Source organism: Lichenostomus cassidix, unplaced genomic scaffold (assembly GCF_008360975.1).
Source record: "Lichenostomus cassidix isolate B80296 unplaced genomic scaffold, HeHo_3.0 HiC_scaffold_35, whole genome shotgun sequence".
NCBI lineage: Eukaryota > Metazoa > Chordata > Aves > Passeriformes > Meliphagidae > Lichenostomus > Lichenostomus cassidix.
Genome location: NW_028147256.1, coordinates 1100181 through 1120848, shown reverse-complemented (window position 1 = coordinate 1120848; position 20668 = coordinate 1100181). Strand labels below are relative to the sequence as shown.

At 56.4% G+C, this 20668-nt stretch overlaps 1 protein-coding gene across 1 annotated transcript in view; it reads left to right on the top strand.

Annotated features, from left to right (window-relative positions):
* The window catches only part of LTBP4 (latent transforming growth factor beta binding protein 4), a gene marked incomplete at its 5' end in the record, with an annotated part of 43151 nt that overhangs the window by 21912 nt on the left and 571 nt on the right, over positions 1 to 20668 (top strand). Inside the window, 12 exons of the mRNA XM_085044014.1 lie at positions 2881 to 3006; positions 5084 to 5209; positions 8445 to 8564; positions 9362 to 9490; positions 9572 to 9697; positions 10220 to 10342; positions 11763 to 11894; positions 13865 to 13996; positions 14939 to 15064; positions 16390 to 16992; positions 18818 to 18886; positions 20101 to 20348. Of these exons, the coding sequence (XP_084900140.1) occupies positions 2881 to 3006; positions 5084 to 5209; positions 8445 to 8564; positions 9362 to 9490; positions 9572 to 9697; positions 10220 to 10342; positions 11763 to 11894; positions 13865 to 13996; positions 14939 to 15064; positions 16390 to 16992; positions 18818 to 18886; positions 20101 to 20348 (2060 nt within the window). The remainder of the gene's footprint in view (positions 1 to 2880; positions 3007 to 5083; positions 5210 to 8444; positions 8565 to 9361; positions 9491 to 9571; positions 9698 to 10219; positions 10343 to 11762; positions 11895 to 13864; positions 13997 to 14938; positions 15065 to 16389; positions 16993 to 18817; positions 18887 to 20100; positions 20349 to 20668) is intronic.

The following is a 20668-nucleotide window of genomic DNA, read 5'->3' as shown; positions in this document are numbered from 1 at the left end:
GGGGTTTTGAAGGGGTTTTTGGGGCTTTTTGGGGTATCTGAAGGGGTCTTTGGGGGGTCTTGGGCCCTTTCAAGGGGTCTTTAGGGGATCTTTGGGGGTTTTGGGGTGTTTAAAGGGGTCTTTGGGGGGTTTTTGGGGTGTTTCAAGGGATTTTGGGGTCTTTCAAGGGGTTTTGGGGGATCTTTGGGGCGGTTTGGGGGTTCCAAGGGGGTCTCGGGGGGCTACACCTGCCTCTGCCGGGGGGGCTTCTGGCTCAGCCCCCAGGGGACACACTGCGTCGGTGAGTTTGGGGAGATTTGGGGGGATTTTGGGGTTTTTTTGGGGTGTTTTGGGGTGTTTAAAGGGATTTTTTGGGGATTTAAAGGGGTTTTGTGGTTGGGTGTGGTCTTTGTGGGGTTTTGGTGGGTTTCAAGAGGTCTTTGGGGGTTTCAAGTGGTCTTTGGGGGGTTTTGGGGTGCAGGTTTCTGTGTCTTTTAAAGGTGTTGGGGTTTTTAAAGTTTGAATGGTTTTTGGTTTTGTGTGTATCTTAAGGGTCTGTTGTGGTCTTTGGTTTTAAGTGGTCTTGTGGAGTTAAAGAGGTCTTTGTGGGGTTTGGTGGTGTTTAAAGGGTTTTTTTGGGTTTTTGGGGTTTTTAAAGTTTTGGGGTTTGGAAGGGGGTTTTTGGGGTTTTTGTGTTTTGGGTCTTTGGAAAGGTCTTGGGGTCTTGGGGCTTTCAGGTTTCTTTTTGGGGGTTTTTGGGTTATGTCTTCTTTTGGGGTTTTTTTGAAGGGGTTTTTTGGGGGGTTTTGGGGTCTTTCAAGGGGTCTTTGGGCGTTTTGGGGTGTTTCAAGGGGTTTTGGGGGATCTTTGGGGAGGTTTTGGGGGTTCCAAGGGGGTCTCGGGGGGATACACCTGCCTCTGCCGGAGGGGCTTCTGGCTCAGCCCCCAGGGGACACACTGCGTCGGTGAGTTTGGGGAGATTTTGGGGGGTTTTGGGGGGTCTTGGGGGGTTTTGAGGTTTTTAAAGGGATTTTGGGGATTTAAAGGGTTTGGGGGGTTTAAAGGTGTCTTTGGGGGTTTTGGGGGTTTCAAGAGGTCTTTGGGGGTTTATCGGGGTCTTTTTGGGGGGTCTTGGGGTGTTTCAGGGGTTTTTGGGGTTTTAAAGGGGTTTTAGGGGGTTTGGGGTTTTTAAAGGGTTTTTGGGGAGTTTTGAAGGGCTTTTAGGGTTTTGAAGGGGTTTTTGGGGCATTTTGGGGTATCTGAAGGGGTCTTGGGGGTCTTGGGGGTTTCAAGGGGTCTGGGGTTTTGGGTGTCTAAAGGGGTCTTTTGGGTGTTTCAAGGGGTTTGGGGTCTTTCAAGGGGTCTTTGGGATTTTGGGGGTTTCAAGGGTCTTTGGGGGTTTTTGGGGGGTTCCAAGGGGGTCTCGGGGGGCTACACCTGCCTCTGCCGGGGGGGCTTCTGGCTCAGCCCCCAGGGGACACACTGCGTCGGTGAGTTTGGGGAGATTTGGGGGGATTTTGGGGTTTGGGGGTTTTGGGGTGTTTTGGGGTGTTTAAAGGGATTTTTTGGGTTTTGGGATGTTTAAAGGTGTTTTTGGGGTGTTTGGGGGTTTTTTGGGGGTTTTAAAGGGGTCTTTGGGGGTTTTGGGGTGTTTCAAGGGCGTTTTGGGGGTTTAAAGGGGTTTTTGGGGTTTTTGGGGTTTTTTTTGGGGGGTTTAAAGGAGTTTTTTGGGGGTTTTGAAGGGGCTTTGGGGCGTTTTGGAGTATCTGAAGGGGTCTTGGGGGTCTTGGGGGCTTCAAGGGGTCTTTAGGGATCTTTGGGGTTTTGGGGGTGTTTAAAGGGGTCTTTTGGGTGTTTCAAGGGGTTTTTGGGGTCTTCAAGGGGTTTTTGGGGATCTTTGGGGGTTTCAAGGGGTTTTGGGGGTTGGGGTGTTTCAAGGGGTTTTTGGGGCGGTTTGGGGGTTCCAAGGGGGTCTCGGGGGGCTACACCTGCCTCTGCCGGGGGGGCTTCTGGCTCAGCCCCCAGGGGACACACTGCATAGGTGAGTCTGGGGTTTTTGGGGTTTTTTGGGGGGTTTTTGGGGTTTTTAAAGGGTTTTTTTGGGGTTTTGGGGTTTTTAAAGGGTTTTTTTGGTTTTTAAAGGGGTTTTTTTGGGTTTTTTGGGGGTTTTTTGGGCATTTTAGGGTCTTTCAAGGGGTTTTTAGGGAGTTTAAAAAGGTCCTGGGGTATCTCGGGGGGTTCAAGGTGTTGGGGGGGTTCACCTGTCCCTCAGGTGAGCTCACCTGAGCTCACCTGTGCTCACCTGAGCTCACCTGAGCTCACCTGTGCTCACCTGAGCTCACCTGTGCTCACTTGTCCCTCACCTGAGCTCACCTGTGCCTCACCTGAGCTCACCTGTCCCTCATCTGTGCCTCACCTGAGCTCTCCTCTGCCTCATCTGTGCCTCACCTGAGCTCACCTGAGCTCACCTGAGCTCACCTGTGCCACCCCAAAACTTCACCTGTGCCTCACCTGAGCTGACCTGTGCCTTACCTGAGCTCACCTGAGCTCACCTGACCTCACCTGCGCCACCCCAAAACTTCACCTGTGCCTCACCTGAGCTGACCTGTGCCTCACCTGAGCTCACCTGACCTCACCTGACCTCACCTTTGCCACCCCGTAACTCCACCTGTGCCTCACCTGAGCTCACCTGAGCTTACCTGTGCTCACCTGTGCCTCACCTGAGCTCACCTGTGCCTCACCTGAGCTCACCTGTGCCACCCCAAAACTCCACCTGTGCCTCACCTGTGCTCACCTGTCCCTCATCTGTGCTCACCTGAGCTCACCTGTGCCACCCCAAAACTCCACCTGTGCTCACCTGTGCCTCACCTAATCTCACCTGTGCCCACCTGTTCCCCCCAGACATCGACGAGTGCCGCCAGGTGCCGCCGCCCTGCTCGCCCGGCCGCTGCGAGAACTCGGTGGGCAGCTTCAGGTGTGTGTGCCCACCTGGGCACAGCGCCGAGCCCGCCGGCACCGAGTGCCGAGGTCAGTGGGACCCCAAAACCCACCGGGGCACACCTGGGCACACCTGGGCACACCTGGGCACACCTGGGCACACCTGGGATCCCCCCCAAATCTCACCTGGCCACACCTGGGATCCCCCAAATCCCACCTGGGCACACCTGGGCACACCTGTGATCCCCACAAATCACACCTGGGCACACCTGGGCACACCTGGGCACAACTGGGCACACCTGGGATCCCCCAAAACCTCACCTGGGCACACCTGGGATCCCCCCAAACCCACCTGTGCCATCCCAAATCCCACCTGGGCACACCTGGGCACACCTGTGCCATCCCAAATCCCACCTGGGCACAGCGCCGAGCCCGCCAGCACCGAGTGCCGAGGTCAGTGGGACCCCAAAACCTCACCTGGCCACACCTGGCCACACCTGGCCACACCTGGCCACACCTGGCCACACCTGTGATCCCCCCAAATCCCACCTGGGCACACCTGGGCACACCTGGGATCCCCCCCAAATCCCACCTGGGCACACCTGGGCACACCTGGGCATACCTGGGATCCCCCAAAACCTCACCTGGGCACACCTGGGATCCCCCAAAACCCACCTGGGCACACCTGGGTTAACCTGTGATCCCCCTAAACCCACCTGTGCCATCCCAAATCCCACCTGGGCACACCTGGGTTAACCTGTGATCCCCCTAAACCCACCTGTGCCATCCCAAATCCCACCTGGGCACACCTGGGTTAACCTGTGATCCCCCCAAAACCCACCTGGGCACACCTGTAATCCCCCAAAACCCACCTGTGCTCCCCAAACCCCGTGGGCACCAAGTGCTGAGGTCAGCGGGACCCCAAAACCTCACCTGTGCCCACCTGTACTCACCTGTGCCACCCCAAAACTCCACGTGTGCCCACCTGAGCTCACCTGTGCCTCACCTGTGCCCACCTGTGCTCACCTGTGCCCACCTGAACCCACCTGTGCCCACCTGTGCCTCACCTGTGCCCACCTGAGCTCACCTGTGCCACCCCAAAACTCCACCTGTGCCCACCTGAGCACTCCTGGGCTCACCTGAGCTCACCTGTGCCTCACCTGTGCTCACCTGAGCTCTCCTGTGCCCACCTGAGCTCACCTATACTCACCAGTGCCCACCTGAGCTTACCTGTGCACACCTGTGCTCACCTGAGCTCACCTGTGCCACCCCAAAACTCCACCTGTCCCTCACCTGTCCCTCACCTGAGCTCACCTGTGCCCACCTGTCCCTCACCTGTGCCCACCCGAGCTCACCTGTCCTCACCTGTGCCCTCACCTGAGCTCACCTGAGCTCACCTGAGCTCACCTGTGCCCACCTGTCCCTCACCTGAGCTCACCTGTGCCCTCACCTGAGCTCACCTGTCACTCACCTGTGCCCACCTGAGCTCACCTGTGCCCTCACCTGAGCTCACCTGTCACTCACCTGTGCCCACCTGAGCTCACCTGTGCCCTCACCTGAGCTCACCTGTCACTCACCTGTGCCCACCTGAGCTCACCTGTGCTACTGAGCTCACCTGTCACTCACCTGTGCCCACCTGAGCTCACCTGTGCCCTCACCTGAGCTCACCTGTCACTCACCTGTGCCCACCTGAGCTCACCTGTGCCCTCACCTGAGCTCACCTGTCACTCACCTGTGCCCACCTGAGCTCACCTGTGCCCTCACCTGAGCTCACCTGTCACTCACCTGTGCCCACCTGAGCTCACCTGAGCTCACCTGTCACTCACCTGTGCCCACCTGTCCCTCACCTGAGCTCACCTTTGCCTCACCTGTGCTCACCTGTCCCTCACCTGAGCTCACCTGTGCTCACCTGTCACTCACCTGAGGTCACCTGTGCTCACCTGAGCCCACCTGTCCCTCACCTGTGCCCACCTGAGCTCACCTGTGCCCACCTGAGCCCACCTGTCCCTCACCTGAGCTCACCTGAGCTCACCTGTCCCTCACCTGTCCCTCACCTGAGCTCACCTATACTCACCTGTGCTCACCTGTGCCCACCTGAGCTCACCTGAGCTCACCTTTGCCTCACCTGAGCCCACCTGTGCCCACCTGAGCTCACCTGTGCCCCCAGATGTGGACGAGTGCGCCCAGAGCCCCTCCCCCTGCGCCCACGGCCGCTGCGAGAACTCACCTGGCAGCTACCGGTGTGTGTGCCCAGCGGGCTACCGCGGGGCGGGGGGCGACCAGCCCTGCCAGGGTGAGTGCCCGGGGGGACTGGGGGGACTGGGAGCGACTGGGAGGGAACTGGGAGGGACTGGGAGGGAAAATCGGGGTGGTTTTAGGGTGAAAAATGGGGATTTTGGGGGTGAAAAATGGGGATTTTTAGGGTGAAATTTGGGATTTTAGGGGTGAAAATGGGGATTTTGGGGAGGGAAAGCGAACTGGTTTATACTGGGAGGGACTGGGAGGGGATTGGGATGGACTGGGAGGGACTGGGGGGACTGGGAGCGACTGGGAGGGAAAATCGCAGTGGTTTTGGGGTGAAAAATGAGGATTTTAGGGGTGAAAAATGGAGGTTTTGGGGAAGAAAAGGGAACTGGTTTATACTGGGATGGACTGGGATGAACTGGGAGGGACTGGGAGGGACTGGGAGGGACTGGGATGAACTGGGAGGGACTGGGAGGAACTGGGAGGGAAAATTGCGGTGGTTTTGGGGTGAAAAATGGGGATTTTGGGGTGAAAATGGGGATATTTAGGGTGAAAAATGGGGATTTTGGGGAGAAAAAGGGAACTGGTTTGTACTGGGAGGGACTGGGAGGGACTGGGAGGGAATTGGGATGGACTGGGAGAGACTGGGAGGAGATTTGGGGAGGAACTGGGAGTTACTGGGATGGACTGGGATAGACTGGGAGGGAAAATCGTGGTGGTTTTGGGGTGAAAAATGAGGATTTTGGGGGTGAAAATTGGGATTTTGGGGAGAAAAAGGGAACTGGTTTGTACTGGGATGGACTGGGATGGACTGGGAGGAACTGGGAGGAAAAATCGTGGTGGTTTTAGGGTGAAAAATGGGGATTTTGGGGGAGTGTGAGAACTTGGGGTCACCATGACTTGGGGTCACTGTTATGGGATTTGGGATCAGTTATGGGGTCACCGTGACTTGGGGTCACATTATGGGATTTGGGGTCACTGTTAGGGGGTCACTGTGACTCAGTGTCACCCCTGCTGTCCCCTGCTGTCCCCCGCTGTCCCCAGACATCGATGAGTGTGAGAACTTGGGGTCACTCTGTTATGGGATTTGGGATCAGTTATGGGATCACTGAGATTTGGGGTCAGTTATGGGGTCACTGTGACCTGATGTCACCCCTGCTGTCCCCTGCTGTCCCCCAGACATCGATGAGTGTGACAACTTGGGGTCACCATGACTTGGGGTCACTGTTATGGGATTTGGGATCAGTTATGGGGTCACTGTGATTTGGGGTCACATTATGGGGTCACCCCTGATGTCACCCCTGCTGTCCCCTGCTGTCCCCTGCTGTCCCCAGACATCGATGAGTGTGAGAACTTGGGGTCACTCTGTTATGGGATCGCCATTACTTGGGGTCACTGTTATGGGGTCACCATCACTAGGGGTCACTATTATGGGATTTGGGGTCACTGTTATGGGATTTGGGGTCAGTTACGGGGTCACCATGACTCAATGTCACCCCTGCTGTCCCCTGCTGTCCCCTGCTGTCCCCAGACATCGATGAGTGCAAAAACTTGGGCTCACTCTGTTATGGGGTCACCATGACTTGGGGTCACTGTTATGGGATTTGGGGTCAGTTATGGGGTCACTGTGACTCAGTGTCACCCCTGCTGTCCCCTGCTGTCCCCTGCTGTCCCTCAGACATCGATGAGTGTGAGAACTTGGGGTCACTTTTATAGGATCACCATGATTTAGGGTCACTTTTATAGGATCACCGTGATTTAGGGTCACTGTTATGGGGTCACCGTGACTCGGTGTCACCCTCAATGTCCCCTGCTGTCCCCCGCTGTCCCCTGCTATCCCTCAGACATCGATGAGTGTGAGAACTTGGGGTCACTCTGTTATAGGATTTGGGATCAGTTATGGGATCACTGTGATTTGGGGTCACATTATGGGGTCACTGTGACCTGATGTCACCCCTGCTGTCCCCTGCTGTCCCCCGCTGTCCCCAGACATTGATGAGTGCAAAAACTTGGGCTCACTCTGTTATGGGGTCACCATGACTTGGGGTCACTGTTATGGGATTTAAGGTCACTGTTATGGGGTCACTGTGACTCAGTGTCACCCCCGCTGTCCCCTGCTGTCCCCCGCTGTCCCCAGACATCGATGAGTGTGAGAACTTGGGGTCACTCTGTTATGGGATCACCGTGATTTAGGGTCACTGTTATGGGATTTGGGGTCAGTTATGGGGTCACTGTGACTCAGTGTCACCCCCGCTGTCCCCTGCTGTCCCCAGACATCGACGAGTGTGAGAACTTGGGGTCACTCTGTTATGGGATCACCATGACTTGGGGTCACTCTGTTATGGGATCAGCATGATTTAGGGTCACTGTTATGGGGTCACTGTGACTTGGGGTCACATTATGGGGTCACTGTGACTCAGTGTCACCCCTGCTGTCCCCTGCTGTCCCCAGACATCGATGAGTGTGAGAACTTGGGGTCACTCTGTTATAGGATTTGGGATCAGTTATGGGTTCGCTGTGATTTGGGGTCACTGTTATGGGATTTGGGGTCAGTTATGGGGTCACTGTGACTCAATGTCACCCCCGCTGTCCCCTGCTGTCCCCCGCTGTCCCCAGACATCGACGAGTGTGAGAACTTGGGGTCACTCTGTTATAGGATTTGGGATCAGTTATGGGGTCACTGTGATTTAGGGTCACTGTTATGGGATTTGGGGTCAGTTATGGGGTCACCGTGACCTGATGTCACCCCTGCTGTGCCCTGCTGTCCCCTCAGATATTGATGAGTGTGAGAACTTGGGGTGACCCTGTTATGGGATCAGCATGATTTAGGGTCACTGTTATGGGATCAGCATGATTTAGGGTCACTGTTACGGCGTCACCATGACCTGATGTCACCCCCGCTGTCCCCTGCTGTCCTCTGCTGTCCCCTCAGATATCGATGAGTGTGACAACTTGGGGTGACCCTGTTATGGGATCAGCATGATTTAGGGTCACTGTTATGGGGTCACTGTGATTTGGGGTCACTGTTATGGGGTCACTGTGACCTGATGTGACTCCTGCTGTCCCCTGCTGTCCCCTGCTGTCCCCTGCTGTCCCCAGACATCGATGAGTGTGAGAACTTGGGGTCACTCTGTTATGGGATTTGGGATCAGTTATGGGTTCACTGTGATTTAGGGTCACTGTTATGGGATTTGGGGTCAGTTATGGGGTCACTGTGACTCAATGTCACCCCCGCTGTCCCCTGCTGTCCCCTGCTGTCCCCTGCTGTCCCCTGCTGTCCCCAGACATCGACGAGTGCGAGCACCACCTGGCCTGTCCGGGTCAGGAGTGTGTGAACACAGCGGGATCGTTCCGCTGCCAGCCCTGCCCCGAGGGGTTCCGCCTGCGACACGGCCGCTGCGCAGGTAATGTCACCTCAGTGTCACCTGGGGCACCTGGGGGGCACCTGGGGGTCACCTGTGTCACCGGGGTCACCTGCGGGTCACCTCAGTGTCACCTGGGGCACCTGGGGGGCACCTGAGGGGCACCTGGGGCACCTGGGGGGCACCTGGGTGTCAGCTGGGTGACCTGGGTGACCTGGGGGTCACGTGGGTGTCACCTGAGTGTCACCTGGGTCATCTGTGTCACCTGGGGGGCACCTGGGTATCAGCTGGGGGTCACCTGGGGGTCACCTGTGTCCCCTGGGTCACCTGGATCACCTGGACCACCTGGGGGTCACCTGTGTCACCTGGGGGTCACCTGGGTGTCCCCAGTGTCCCCTAGACGTGGACGAGTGCTCCTCGGGACTGTCCCCCTGCGGTCCCCACGGTGTCCCCAATGTCCCCTAGACGTGGACGAGTGCTCCTCGGGACTGTCCCCCTGCGGTCCCCACGGTGTCCCCAATGTCCCCACAGTGTCCCCAATGTCCCCAGTGTCCCCTAGACGTGGACGAGTGCTCCTCGGGACTGTCCCCCTGCGGTCCCCGCGGTGTCCCCAGTGTCCCCACAGTGTCCCAAATGTCCCCAGTGTCCCCTAGACGTGGACGAGTGCTCCTCGGGACTGTCCCCCTGCGGTCCCCACGGTGTCCCCAGTGTCCCCAATGTCCCCACGGTGTCCCCAATGTCCCCAATGTCCCTAGACGTGGACGAGTGCTCCTCGGGACTGTCCCCCTGCAGTCCCCACGGTGTCCCCACGGTGTCCCCAATGTCCCCAATGTCCCTAGACGTGGACGAGTGCTCCTCGGGACTGTCCCCCTGCGGTCCCCACGGTCGCTGCCTCAACACGGCTGGCTCGTTCCGCTGCGAGTGTCACCGCGGCTACCGCGCCACCGCCGCCGCCACCGCCTGCCAGGGTGAGCGGTGACCCTCCGGCCACCCCTGGGGACATCCCGGCGGCGCCACCACCCGCTGGTGACACGGCGGTGTCGCCGCAGATGTCAACGAGTGCCTGGAGGGCGAGCACTGCTTCCCGCATGGCGAGTGTGTCAACAGCCCGGGCTCGTTCCGCTGCCTGTGCGCAGATGGCTTCGCGGTGACAGCTGACGGGACAGCCTGCACCGGTGCGACATCGCGGGGACAGCGGGGACATCGGGGGGATTGGGGACATCGAGGGGATGGGGACATCGAGGGGATGGGGACATTGAGGGGATGGGGACAGCCGATGGCTTCGCGGTGACAGCCGATGGCACTGCTTGCACCGGTGCGGGGACACTGGGGACATTGGGGACATCGCGGGGACACTGGGGGGATTGTGGGGATTGGGATATCGGGGACATTGGGGACATCGGGGACATTGGGGGGATTGGGATATCGGGGACAGTGCGGGGATGGGGACATCACGGGGATGTCTGTGCCAACACCTCCCACTCCCACCCCAAATCCCATATCCCAAATCCCATAATTCCCACATCCCAAAATTCCCAATTCCCAAATCCCATAAATCCCAGACGTGGACGAGTGCCAGCGCGGGGCGGTGTGCTCGGGCGGCCGCTGCCTCAACACCGAGGGCTCCTTCCTTCCCATATCCCACAACTCCCAATTCCCATAAATCCCATAAATCCCATAAATCCCATAAATCCCAGACGTGGACGAGTGCCAGCGCGGGGCGGTGTGCTCGGGCGGCCGCTGCCTCAACACCGAGGGCTCCTTCCAGTGCCAATGTCCGGCAGGCTTTCGCACCGACGACGCCAAGGCCGAGTGCCGCGGTGAGGGGACAGGGACACGGCGTGGGGACAGCCGGGAATGGGGTGGGATGGGATAATGGGATAATGGGATAATGGGGTGGGATTGATGGGATAATGGGATTGGGATGGGATGGGATGGGATGGGATGGGATGGGGTGGCCAGAACCTCGGGAATGGGATGGGACAGGGACATCTAGAGCCTCAGGAATGGGATGGGATGGGATGGGATAATGGGATGATGGGATGATGGGTTGGGATGGGATAATGGGATGGGATAATGGGATGATGGGATGGGATGGGATGGGAATGGGGTGGGATAATGGGATGGGATAGGGATAATGGGATGGGATATGGGATGGGATAATGGGATGGGTGATGGGATGGGATGATGGGATGGAATGGGATAATGGGATAATGGGAATGGGATGGGATAATGGGATAATGGGATGGGATATGGGATAATGGGATGGGATGGGATAATGGGATGGGATGATGGGATGGGATGATGGGATGGGATAATGGGATGGGATGGGATGGGATAATGGGATGATGGAATGGGATGGGATAATGGAATGGGATGGGATAATGGAATGGGATGGGATAATGGGATGGGATGGGATAATGGGATGGGATAATGGGATGGGATAATGGAATGGGATGGGATAATGGGATGGGATAATGGAATGGGATAATGGGATGATGGGATAATGGGATGATGGGATAATGGGATGATGGGTTGGGATGGGATAATGGGATGGGATGGGATGGGGATGTCCAGAACCTCAGGAATGGGGTGGGATGGGGACGGCCGGAACCTTGGGAATGGGGTCAGATTGGGATGTACAATGGGATGGGATGGGATAATGGGATGGGATAATGGGACGCGATAATGGGGTGGGATGGGATGGGATGGGATGGGATGGGATAATGGGATGGGATAATGGGATGGGATAATGGGACGCGATAATGGGATGGGATGGGATGGGATGGGATGGGATGGGATGGGATAATGGGATGAGATAATGGGATGGGATGGGATGGGATGGGATGGGATGGGATGGGATGGGATGGGATGGGAATGGGGATGGCCTGGAATGTGGATGGCCTGGAATGGGGTGGGACAGGGACATCCAGAACCTCTGGAATGGGATGGGATGGGGACATCCAGAACCTCTGGAATGGGGCTGGAGGGTCCGGCTGTGTCCAGTGGGATGGGATAATGGGATGGGGATGGCCGGGAATGGGGTGGGATGGGATGGGATGGGATGGGATTGGGATGGGATGGGATGGGATGGGATGAGATGGGATGGGATATGATGGGATGGGATTGATGGGATAATGGGGTGGGATGGGATGGGATGGGGTGGGATGGGATGGGATGGGATGGGGGCATCCAGAACCCCTGGAACGGGGCTGGAGGCTCCGTTCGTGTCCCCATCAGACGTGGACGAGTGCCAGGAGTACGGGGCCGGGCTCTGCGGGGCTCAGCGCTGTGACAACATTCCCGGTTCCTATCGCTGCGTCCCCGAGTGCCAGCCGGGATTCCGGCCTGGGGACAGCGGGGACTGTGTCGGTATGGGATTTGGGATTTGGGATTGGGATTTGGGATTTGGGATTGATCCCGAGTGCCAGCCGGGATTCCGGCCCGGGGACAGCGGGGACTGTGTCGGTATGGGATTTGGGATTGGGATTGGGATTTGGGATTTGGGATTTGGGATTTGGGATTGATCCCGAGTGCCAGCCGGGATTCCGGCCCGGGGACAGCGGGGACTGCGTCGGTATGGGATTTGGGATTTGGGATATTGTATGGGATATGGGATATGGGATTGATCCCGAGTGCCAGCCGGGATTCCGGCCCGGGGACAGCGGGGACTGCATTGGTATGGGATTTGGGATTTGGGATTTGGGATTTGGGATATGGGATTGATCCCGAGTGCCAGCCGGGATTCCGGCCTGGGGACAGCGGGGACTGCGTTGGTGAGGGATTGGGATTTGGGATTGGGGATATGGGATTGGGATGGGGAAATGGGATATGGGATATGGGATATGGGATTGGGATATTGGATATGGGATACGGGATATTGGATTGGGATGGGGAAATGGGAATATGGGATTGGGATATGGGATTCGGGTATGGGGTATTGGATATGGGATTGGCATGGGGATATGGGGATATGGGATACGGGATATGGGACTGATCCCGAATGCCAGCTGGGATTCCAGCCTGGAGATGGCAGGAACTGCCTCAGTGAGGGATTGGGATATGGGAATTTGGGATTGGGTTGGGGATGTGGGGAATGGGATGGGGATATGGGGATGTGGGAACTGGGATGGGCGTGGGGATTGGGATGGGAATGGGAACACTGGGATTGGGATGGGAATGGGGATATGGAAATTGGGATGGACATGGGATTGGGATGGACACAGGGACTGGGATGGACACGGGAATTGGGATGGGAATGGGAACACTGGGATTGGGATGGGAATGGGGATATGGGGAGACGGATGGGAATGGGGATATGGGGATGTGGGGACTGGGATGGGAATGGGGACATGGGAATTGGGATGGGGACATGGGATTGGGATGGACATGGGATTGGGATGGACACAGAGATTGGGATGGACATGGGATTGGGATGGGAACATGGGATTGGGATGGACACAGGGATTGGGATGATCCAGGGCGTGTTCTCAGCCTGGAGCTGGGTGTCCTGATGTCCCCATCCCTGGGTGTCCCCATGTCTCCATCCCTGGATGTCCTGCTGTCCCTATCCCTCGGTGTCCCCATGGTGTCCCCATGTCCCCATCCCTGGGTATCCCAATGTCCCCATCACTCGGTATACTGCTGTCCCCATCCCTTAATGTCCTCATGTCCCCATCCCATGGTGTCCCGATGTCCCCACCACTCGGTGTCCTGCTGTCCCCATCCCTGGGTATCCCAATGTCCCCATTCCTCGATGTCCTGATGTCTCCATCCCTCAATGTCCCCATGTCCCCAACCCTTGATGTCCCCATGTCCCCATCCCTTGATGTCCCCATCCCTCGATGTCCCCATCCCTCGGTGTCCCCATCCCTCGGTGTCCCCATGTCACCATCCCTCATTGTCCTGCTCTCCCCATGCCTTGGTGTCCCAATTTCCCCATCCCTTGATGTCCCGATGTCCCCATGGTGTCCCAATTTCCCCATCCCTCGATGTCCCCATCCCTCGGTGTCCTGCTGTCCCCATCCCTCCGTGTCCCAATGTCCCCATCCCTGGGTGTCCTGATGTCCCCATCCTCGATGTCCCCATCCCTTGATGTCCTGATGTCTCCATGGTGTCCCAATTTCCCCATCCCTCCATGTCCCCATCCCTCCATGTCCCCATGTCCCCATGGTGTCTCCATGCCCCCTAAATGTCCTGATGTCCCCATCCCTTGATGTCCCGATGTCCCCATGGTGTCCCCATTTCCCCATCCCTCAATTTCCCCATCCCTCGATGTCCCCATTTCTCAATGTCCCCATGTCCCCATGGTGTCCCCATGTCCCCTCGGTGTCCCCATGCAGACGTGGACGAGTGCCAGGAGTACGGGGCCGGGCTCTGCGGGGCTCAGCGCTGTGACAACATTCCCGGTTCCTATCGCTGCGTCCCCGAGTGCCAGCTGGGATTCCGGCCTGGGGACAGCGGGGACTGCGTCGGTATGGGATTTGGGATTGGGATATGGGATATGGGATATGGGATTGATCCCGAGTGCCAGCCGGGATTCCGGCCCGGGGACAGCGGGGACTGCGTCGGTATGGGATTGGGATTTGGGATATTGTATGGGATATGGGATTGATCCCGAGTGCCAGCCGGGATTCCGGCCTGGGGACAGCGGGGACTGCGTCGGTATGGGATTTGGGATTTGGGATATTGTATGGGATATGGGATTGATCCCGAGTGCCAGCCGGGATTCCGGCCCGGGGACAGCGGGGACTGCGTCGGTATGGGATTGGGATTTGGGATATTGTATGGGATATGGGATTGATCCCGAGTGCCAGCCGGGATTCCGGCCTGGGGACAGCGGGGACTGCGTCGGTGAGGGATTTGGGATTTGGGAATTTGGGAATTTGGGATTTGGGATTTGGGATTTGGGATTTGGGATTTGGGATTGATCCCGAGTGCCAGCCGGGATTCCAGCCTGGGGACAGCGGGGACTGTGTCGGTATGGGATTGGGATATGGGATATGGGATATGGGATATGGGATATGGGATATGGGATATGGGATTGGGATATGGGATTGGGATGGGGAAATGAGAATATGGGATATGGGAATTTGGGACTATGGGATGGGGATGCAGACACAGAGACTGGCCTGGGGACACACCAAGGCGGGACGAGGATCTCGGGATGTCCCCAACCCCATTCCTGTCCCCAACCCCGTTCCTGTCCCCAACCCCGTTCCTGTCCCCAACGCTGTTCCTGTCCCCAACGCTGTTCCTGTCCCCAATGCTGTTCCTGTCCCCAACCCCGTTCCTGTCCCCAACCCCGTTCCTGTCCCCAACCCCATTCCTGTCCCCAACCCCGTTCCTGTCCCCAGTGCTGTTCCTGTCCCCAACCCTGTTCCTGTCCCCAACCCCGTTCCTGTCCCCAACCCCAGATGTGGACGAATGCTCCAACGGGACACTCTGCGGTCCCCATGCCACCTGTCACAACCTGCCCGGCTCCTTCCAGTGCGCCTGTGACCCTGGCTATGAGACAGCTCGGGAGGGCCAGCAGTGCGTGGGTATGGTAGCCCTAATCCTAAATCCTAAATCCTAAATGCCAAATCATCCCAAATCCTAAATCCCTAATCATCCTAAATCCCAAATAATCCTAAATCCCAAATCGTCCCAAATCCCAATCCCTGTGACCCTGGCTACGAGACTGCCCGGGAGGGCCAGCAGTGCGTGGGTATGGTAGCCCTAATCCTAAATCATCCCAAATCCTAAATCCTAAATCCTAAATCCCATATCCAAAATCCCAAATAATACCAGATCCCATATCCAAAATCCTAAATCGTCCCAAATCCCAATCCCTGTGACCCTGGCTATGAAACCGCCCGTGAGGGCCAGCAGTGCGTGGGTATGGTAGCCCTGATCTTAAATCCTAAATCCCTTATCCCAAATTATCCCAAATCCCAAATCCCAAATCCCCAATAATACCAAATCCCAAATCCCCAAATTCCCAAATCCTGAATCATTCCAAATCCCAAATCCCCAAATCCCAAAATCCCAAAATCCCAAATCATCCCAAATCCCAAATCATTGCAAATCCCAAATCATCCAAAATCCCAGATCTTAAATCATCCCAAATCATCCCAAATCTCAAATCACCCCAAATCATCCCAAATCTCAAATCACCCCAAACCCCAAATCATCCCAAATCATCCCACATCCCAAATCATCCCAAATCCCACTCCCCATATCCCCCTCCCCAAGTTCCCAAACCCCAAAAAATCCCCAAAAAATCCCCAAAAAATCCCCAAAAAATCCCAAAAAATCCCCCAAAATCCGCCAAAAATCCCCAAAAAATCCCCAAAAATCCCCAAAAATCCCAAAAAAATCCCAAAAAATCCCCAAAAATCCCGCAGACGTGGACGAGTGCCAGACGCTGCACGGGGTCTGTAGGGTCGAGTGCTCACCCAAATCCCCAAAAAATCCCCAAAAAATCCCCAAAAATCCCCAAAAATCCCCAAAAATCCCAAATCATCCCAAAAAAAAATCCCAAAAAATCCCCAAAAAATCCCAAAAAATCCCAAAAAATCCCAAAAAATCCCGCAGACGTGGACGAGTGCCAGACGCTGCGCGGGGTCTGTGGGGTCGAGTGCTCACCCCAATCCCCAAAAATCCCCAAAAAATCCCCAAAAAATCCCCAAAAATCCGCCAAAAATCCCAAAAAATCCCAAAAAATCCCCAAAAAATCCCCAAAAAAATCCCAAAAAATCCCAAAATCCCCCAAAATCCCAAACCTCCCAAAATCCCCGAAAATTCCCAAAAATCCCCCAAAAATCCCCAAAAATCCCCAAAAATCCCCCAAAAAATCCCAAAAAATCCCCAAAAAATCCCGCAGACGTGGACGAGTGCCAGACGCTGCGCGGGGTCTGTGGGGTCGAGCGCTGCGAGAACGTCGAGGGATCCTTCCTGTGCCTGTGCCCCGACCCCCGGCAGGAGTTCGACCCCGTCACCGGCCGCTGCGGGGCTGCCCCGACCCCACAGACCCCACTGATCCCACTGATCCCACTGATCCCACAAATCCCACAAATCCCACAAAGCCCACAAAGTCCACAAATCCCACAAACCCCACAAATCCCCCAAAACCGACAAATCCCACAAATCGTCCCCCAAATCCCACAAAGTCCACAAAACCGACAAATCCCCCAAAGCCCACAAATCCCACAAATAGGTCCACAAAGTCCCCAAATCCCACAAAGTCCCCAAATCCCCCAAAACCGACAAATCCCACAAATCATCCCCCAAAACCCACCAATTCCCCAAAACCCACCAATTCCCCAAATCCCACAAATCCCCCAAAACCCGCCCGGGCTGGCCTCGTGCTTCAGTAGGGCCTGTGGGGTTTTGTCCCCAAATGTCACCCGACCCCAATGCTGCTGCACTGTAGGGTGGGCTTGGGGGTCCCAATGCCCCGAGCAGCCCTGCCCTGCACCTGGCACAGGTGAGACCCTAAAAACTTTGGGGTGGGTTTGGGGGATTTGGGGTGGGTTTGGGGTGGATTTGGGGTGATTTAGGGTGGATTTTGGGTGGATTTGGGGTGGATTTGGGGTGGATTTGGGGTCAATTTGGGGTGGATTTTTGGGTGGATTTAGGGTGATTTAGGGTGCATTTGGGGTGGATTTGGGGTGATTTCGGGTGGATTTGGGGTGGATTTGGGGTGATTTATGGGTGATTTGGGGTGGATTTGGGGTGGATTTAGGGGATTTCGGATGGGTTTGGGGTGGATTTGGGTGGATTTGGGGGGATTTGGGGTGATTTTGGGGGATTTGGGGATTTAGGGATTTGGGATTTGGGGTGGATTTAGGTGATTTGTGAGGGGTTTGGGTGGATTTGAGTAGATTTGGGTGATTTGGGAATTTGGGTGGATTTGGGTGATTTGGTGGGTTTGGTGTATTGGGGTGGATTTAGGGATTTTGGGTGATTTTGGTGATGGGTGATTTGGGGGGGGTGGTCTGGGGGTAGGGGTAGGATTGGGGTGATGTGGTGTGGGTGGGGTGTGGGGTGGGTTGGGGGTGGGTGTGGGTGGTGGGGTGGACAGGATTTGGGGTGGATTTGGGGTGGATTTGGGGTGGTTTGGGGTGTATTTGGGGTGGTTTGAGAGGGTTTGGGGTTGGTTTGGGGTGGTTTTGGGGTGGATTTGGGGTGGTTTGGGGTGGATTTGGCTAATTGGTTGTGGTTTGGGGTGGATTTGGGGTGGATTTGGGGTGGATTTGGGGTGGATTTGGGGTTTGGGGTGGTGGGGTGATTTGGGGATAATTTGGGGTGGATTTGGGGTGGATTTGGTGTGATTTGGGGAGATTTGGGGTGATTTGGGTTTGTGGTTTTTGGGTGGATTTAGGGTGGATTTGGGGTGGATTTAGCGTGGATTTGGGTGATTTAGGGTGATTTGGGTGGATTGGGCAGGTGGATTTGGGGGGGTGTGGGGTGATTGGTGGGTGGATTTGGGTGGGTTTGGGGTGGATTTGGGATTTGGGGTGTAATTTGGGGTGGATTTGGGGGATTTGGGATTTGTGGTGGATTTGGGTGGATGTGATTTGGGAGTTTGGGGTGATTTGGGTGGGGTGAGGATTTGGGGTGGATTTGGGGGAATTTGGGGTGATTTGGGGTGGATTTAGGGGATTTGGGGTGGATTTGGGGTGATTTGGAGTGGATTTGGGGGGATTTGGGGTGGATTTGGGGTGAATTTAGGAAGAATTTGGGATGAATTTGGCGTGAATTTTGGTTGAATTTAGGGTGAATTTGGGATGAATTTGGGGTGAATTTGAGCTGAATTTTGGGATGAATTTGGGGTGGATTTGGGATGAATTTAGGGATAAATTTGGGATAAATTTGGGATGAATTTGGGGTAAATTTGGGATGAATTTGGGATGAATTTGAGCTGAATTTTGGGATGAATTTGGGATGAATTTAGGGATAAATTTGGGATAAATTTGGGATGAATTTGGGGTGATTTCGTGTGGATTTGGGATAAATTTGATCTGAATTTCGGGTGGATTTGGTATGAATTTAGGGATAAATTTGGGATGAATTTGGGATGAATTTGGGGTGAATTTGGGATAAATTTGGGATGAATTTTGGGTGGATTTGGGATTAATTTAGGAGTGAATTTGGGATAAATTTGGGATGAATTTGGGATAAATTTGGGATGAATTTGGGATGAATTTGGGATGAATTTGGGATGAATTTGGGATGAATTTGGGACAAATTTGGGATGAATTTGGGGACACAATTCTGGGGTCACCCCCTGATGTCCCCTGTCCCCCCAGAGGCTCACCTGGCCCTGTGTCCCCACGGAGCTGGCCGTGTCCCTGAGGGTCCCCAGGGTGTCCCCGCAGGTGAAATGTCCCTGGATGTCCCTGTGGTGTCCCTGAGATGTCCCTGAGATGTCCCTGGCTGTCCCCAGGGTGTCCCTGGATGTCCCTGAGATGTCCCTGTGATGTCCCTTGGTGTCCCTGGAGGTCCCTAGATGTCCCCAGGGTGTCTCTGGGTGTCCCTGGGTGTCCCTAGATGTCTCTCGGTGTCCCCAGGGGTGTCCCTGGATGTCCCTGGATGTCCCTGAGGTGTCCCCAGGGTGTCCCCAGGGTGTCCCCAAGGGTCCCCAGGGTGTCTCTGATGTCCCTAGATGTCTCTGTATGTCCCTGAGGTGTCCCCAGGGTGTCCCCAGTGTCCCTGGATGTCCCTGGGGTATCTGTGATGTCCCCTGGGTGTCCCCAAGGGTCCCCAGGGTGTCCCCAGGGTGTCCTCAGGATGTCCCCAGGGTGTCCCCGGTATCCCTGGATGTCCCTGGGGTATCTGTGATGTCCCCTTGGGGTCCCTGGGTGTCCCTAGATGCCCCTGAGGTGTCCCTGAGTGTCCCTGGATGATGCTGAGGTGTCCCTAAGGGTCCCCAGGGGTCCCTGTGATGTCCCTGAATGTCCCCGAATGTCCCCAGGGTGTCCGTCTGATGTCCCTAGATGTTCCTGTGTGTCCCTGAGTGTCCCCGGGCTGTCCCCAGGCTGTCCCTGGCTGTCCCAGGCTGTCCCCAGGCTGTCCCTGGCTGTCTCCCCGGTGTCCCCGCGGTGTCCCCACGGTGTCCCCTGGCTGTCCCCGTGTCCCCTGACGCCCCTGGCTGTCCCCAGGCTGTCCCGGAAGTGTCCCCAGACTGTCCCCAGACTGTCCCACACTGTCCCAGGCTATCCCAGGCTGTCCCCTGGGTGTCCCTGAGATATCCCCGGAGTGTCCCCAGGCTGTCCCCGCGGTGTCCCCATGTCCCCAGGCTGTCCCCTGACTGTCCCCAGGCTGTCCCTAGATGTCCCCGACTGTCCCCGCGGTGTCCCTGACGCCCCTGGCTGTCCCTGTGATGTCCCCGGAGTGTCCCCGCGGTGTCCCCAAGCTGTCCCAGGCTGTCCCCAAGCTGTCCCCATGTCCCTGACACCCCTGGGGTGTCCCCTGTGATGTCCCCAAGCTGTCCCCTGACTGTCCCCAGGCTGTCCCCAAGCTGTCCCCATGTCCCTGACTGTCCCCAAGCTGTCCCCAAGCTGTCCCCTGACTGTCCCCTGCCCGTCCCCAGAGGCAGACGAGTGCTCTCTGCTCCCTGCGCTCTGCCGGGGAGGAGTTTGTGTCAACTCGGCGACTTCCTTCAGCTGCTACTGCCCGAGCGGCTTCTACTTCGAGCCCGAGCACCTGCAGTGCGTGGGTGAGCTTTATGGAGCTGCCAGGACCTGTGTGTGTGTGTGTGAACCTGCCAGGACCTGTGTGTGTGTGTGTGCACCTGCCAGGACCTGGCTGTGTGTGTCTGTGAGCACCTCCAGTGCGTGGGTGAGTGATTTATCCACCTGCCAGGACCTGTGTGTGTCTGTGTGAACCTGCCAGGACCTGTGTGTGTGTGTCTGTACCTGTGTGAACCTGCCAGGACCTGTCTGTGTGTGTCTGTACCTGTGTGAACCTGCCAGGACCTGTGTGTGTGTCTGTGAGCACCTGCAGTGCGTGGGTGAGTGATTTATCGACCTGCCAGGACCTGGGTGAACCTGCCAGGACCTGTGTGTGTCTGTGTGAACCTGCCAGGACCTGTGTGTGTGTCTGTGAGCACCTGCAGTGCGTGGGTGAGTGATTTATCGACCTGCCAGGACCTGTGTGTG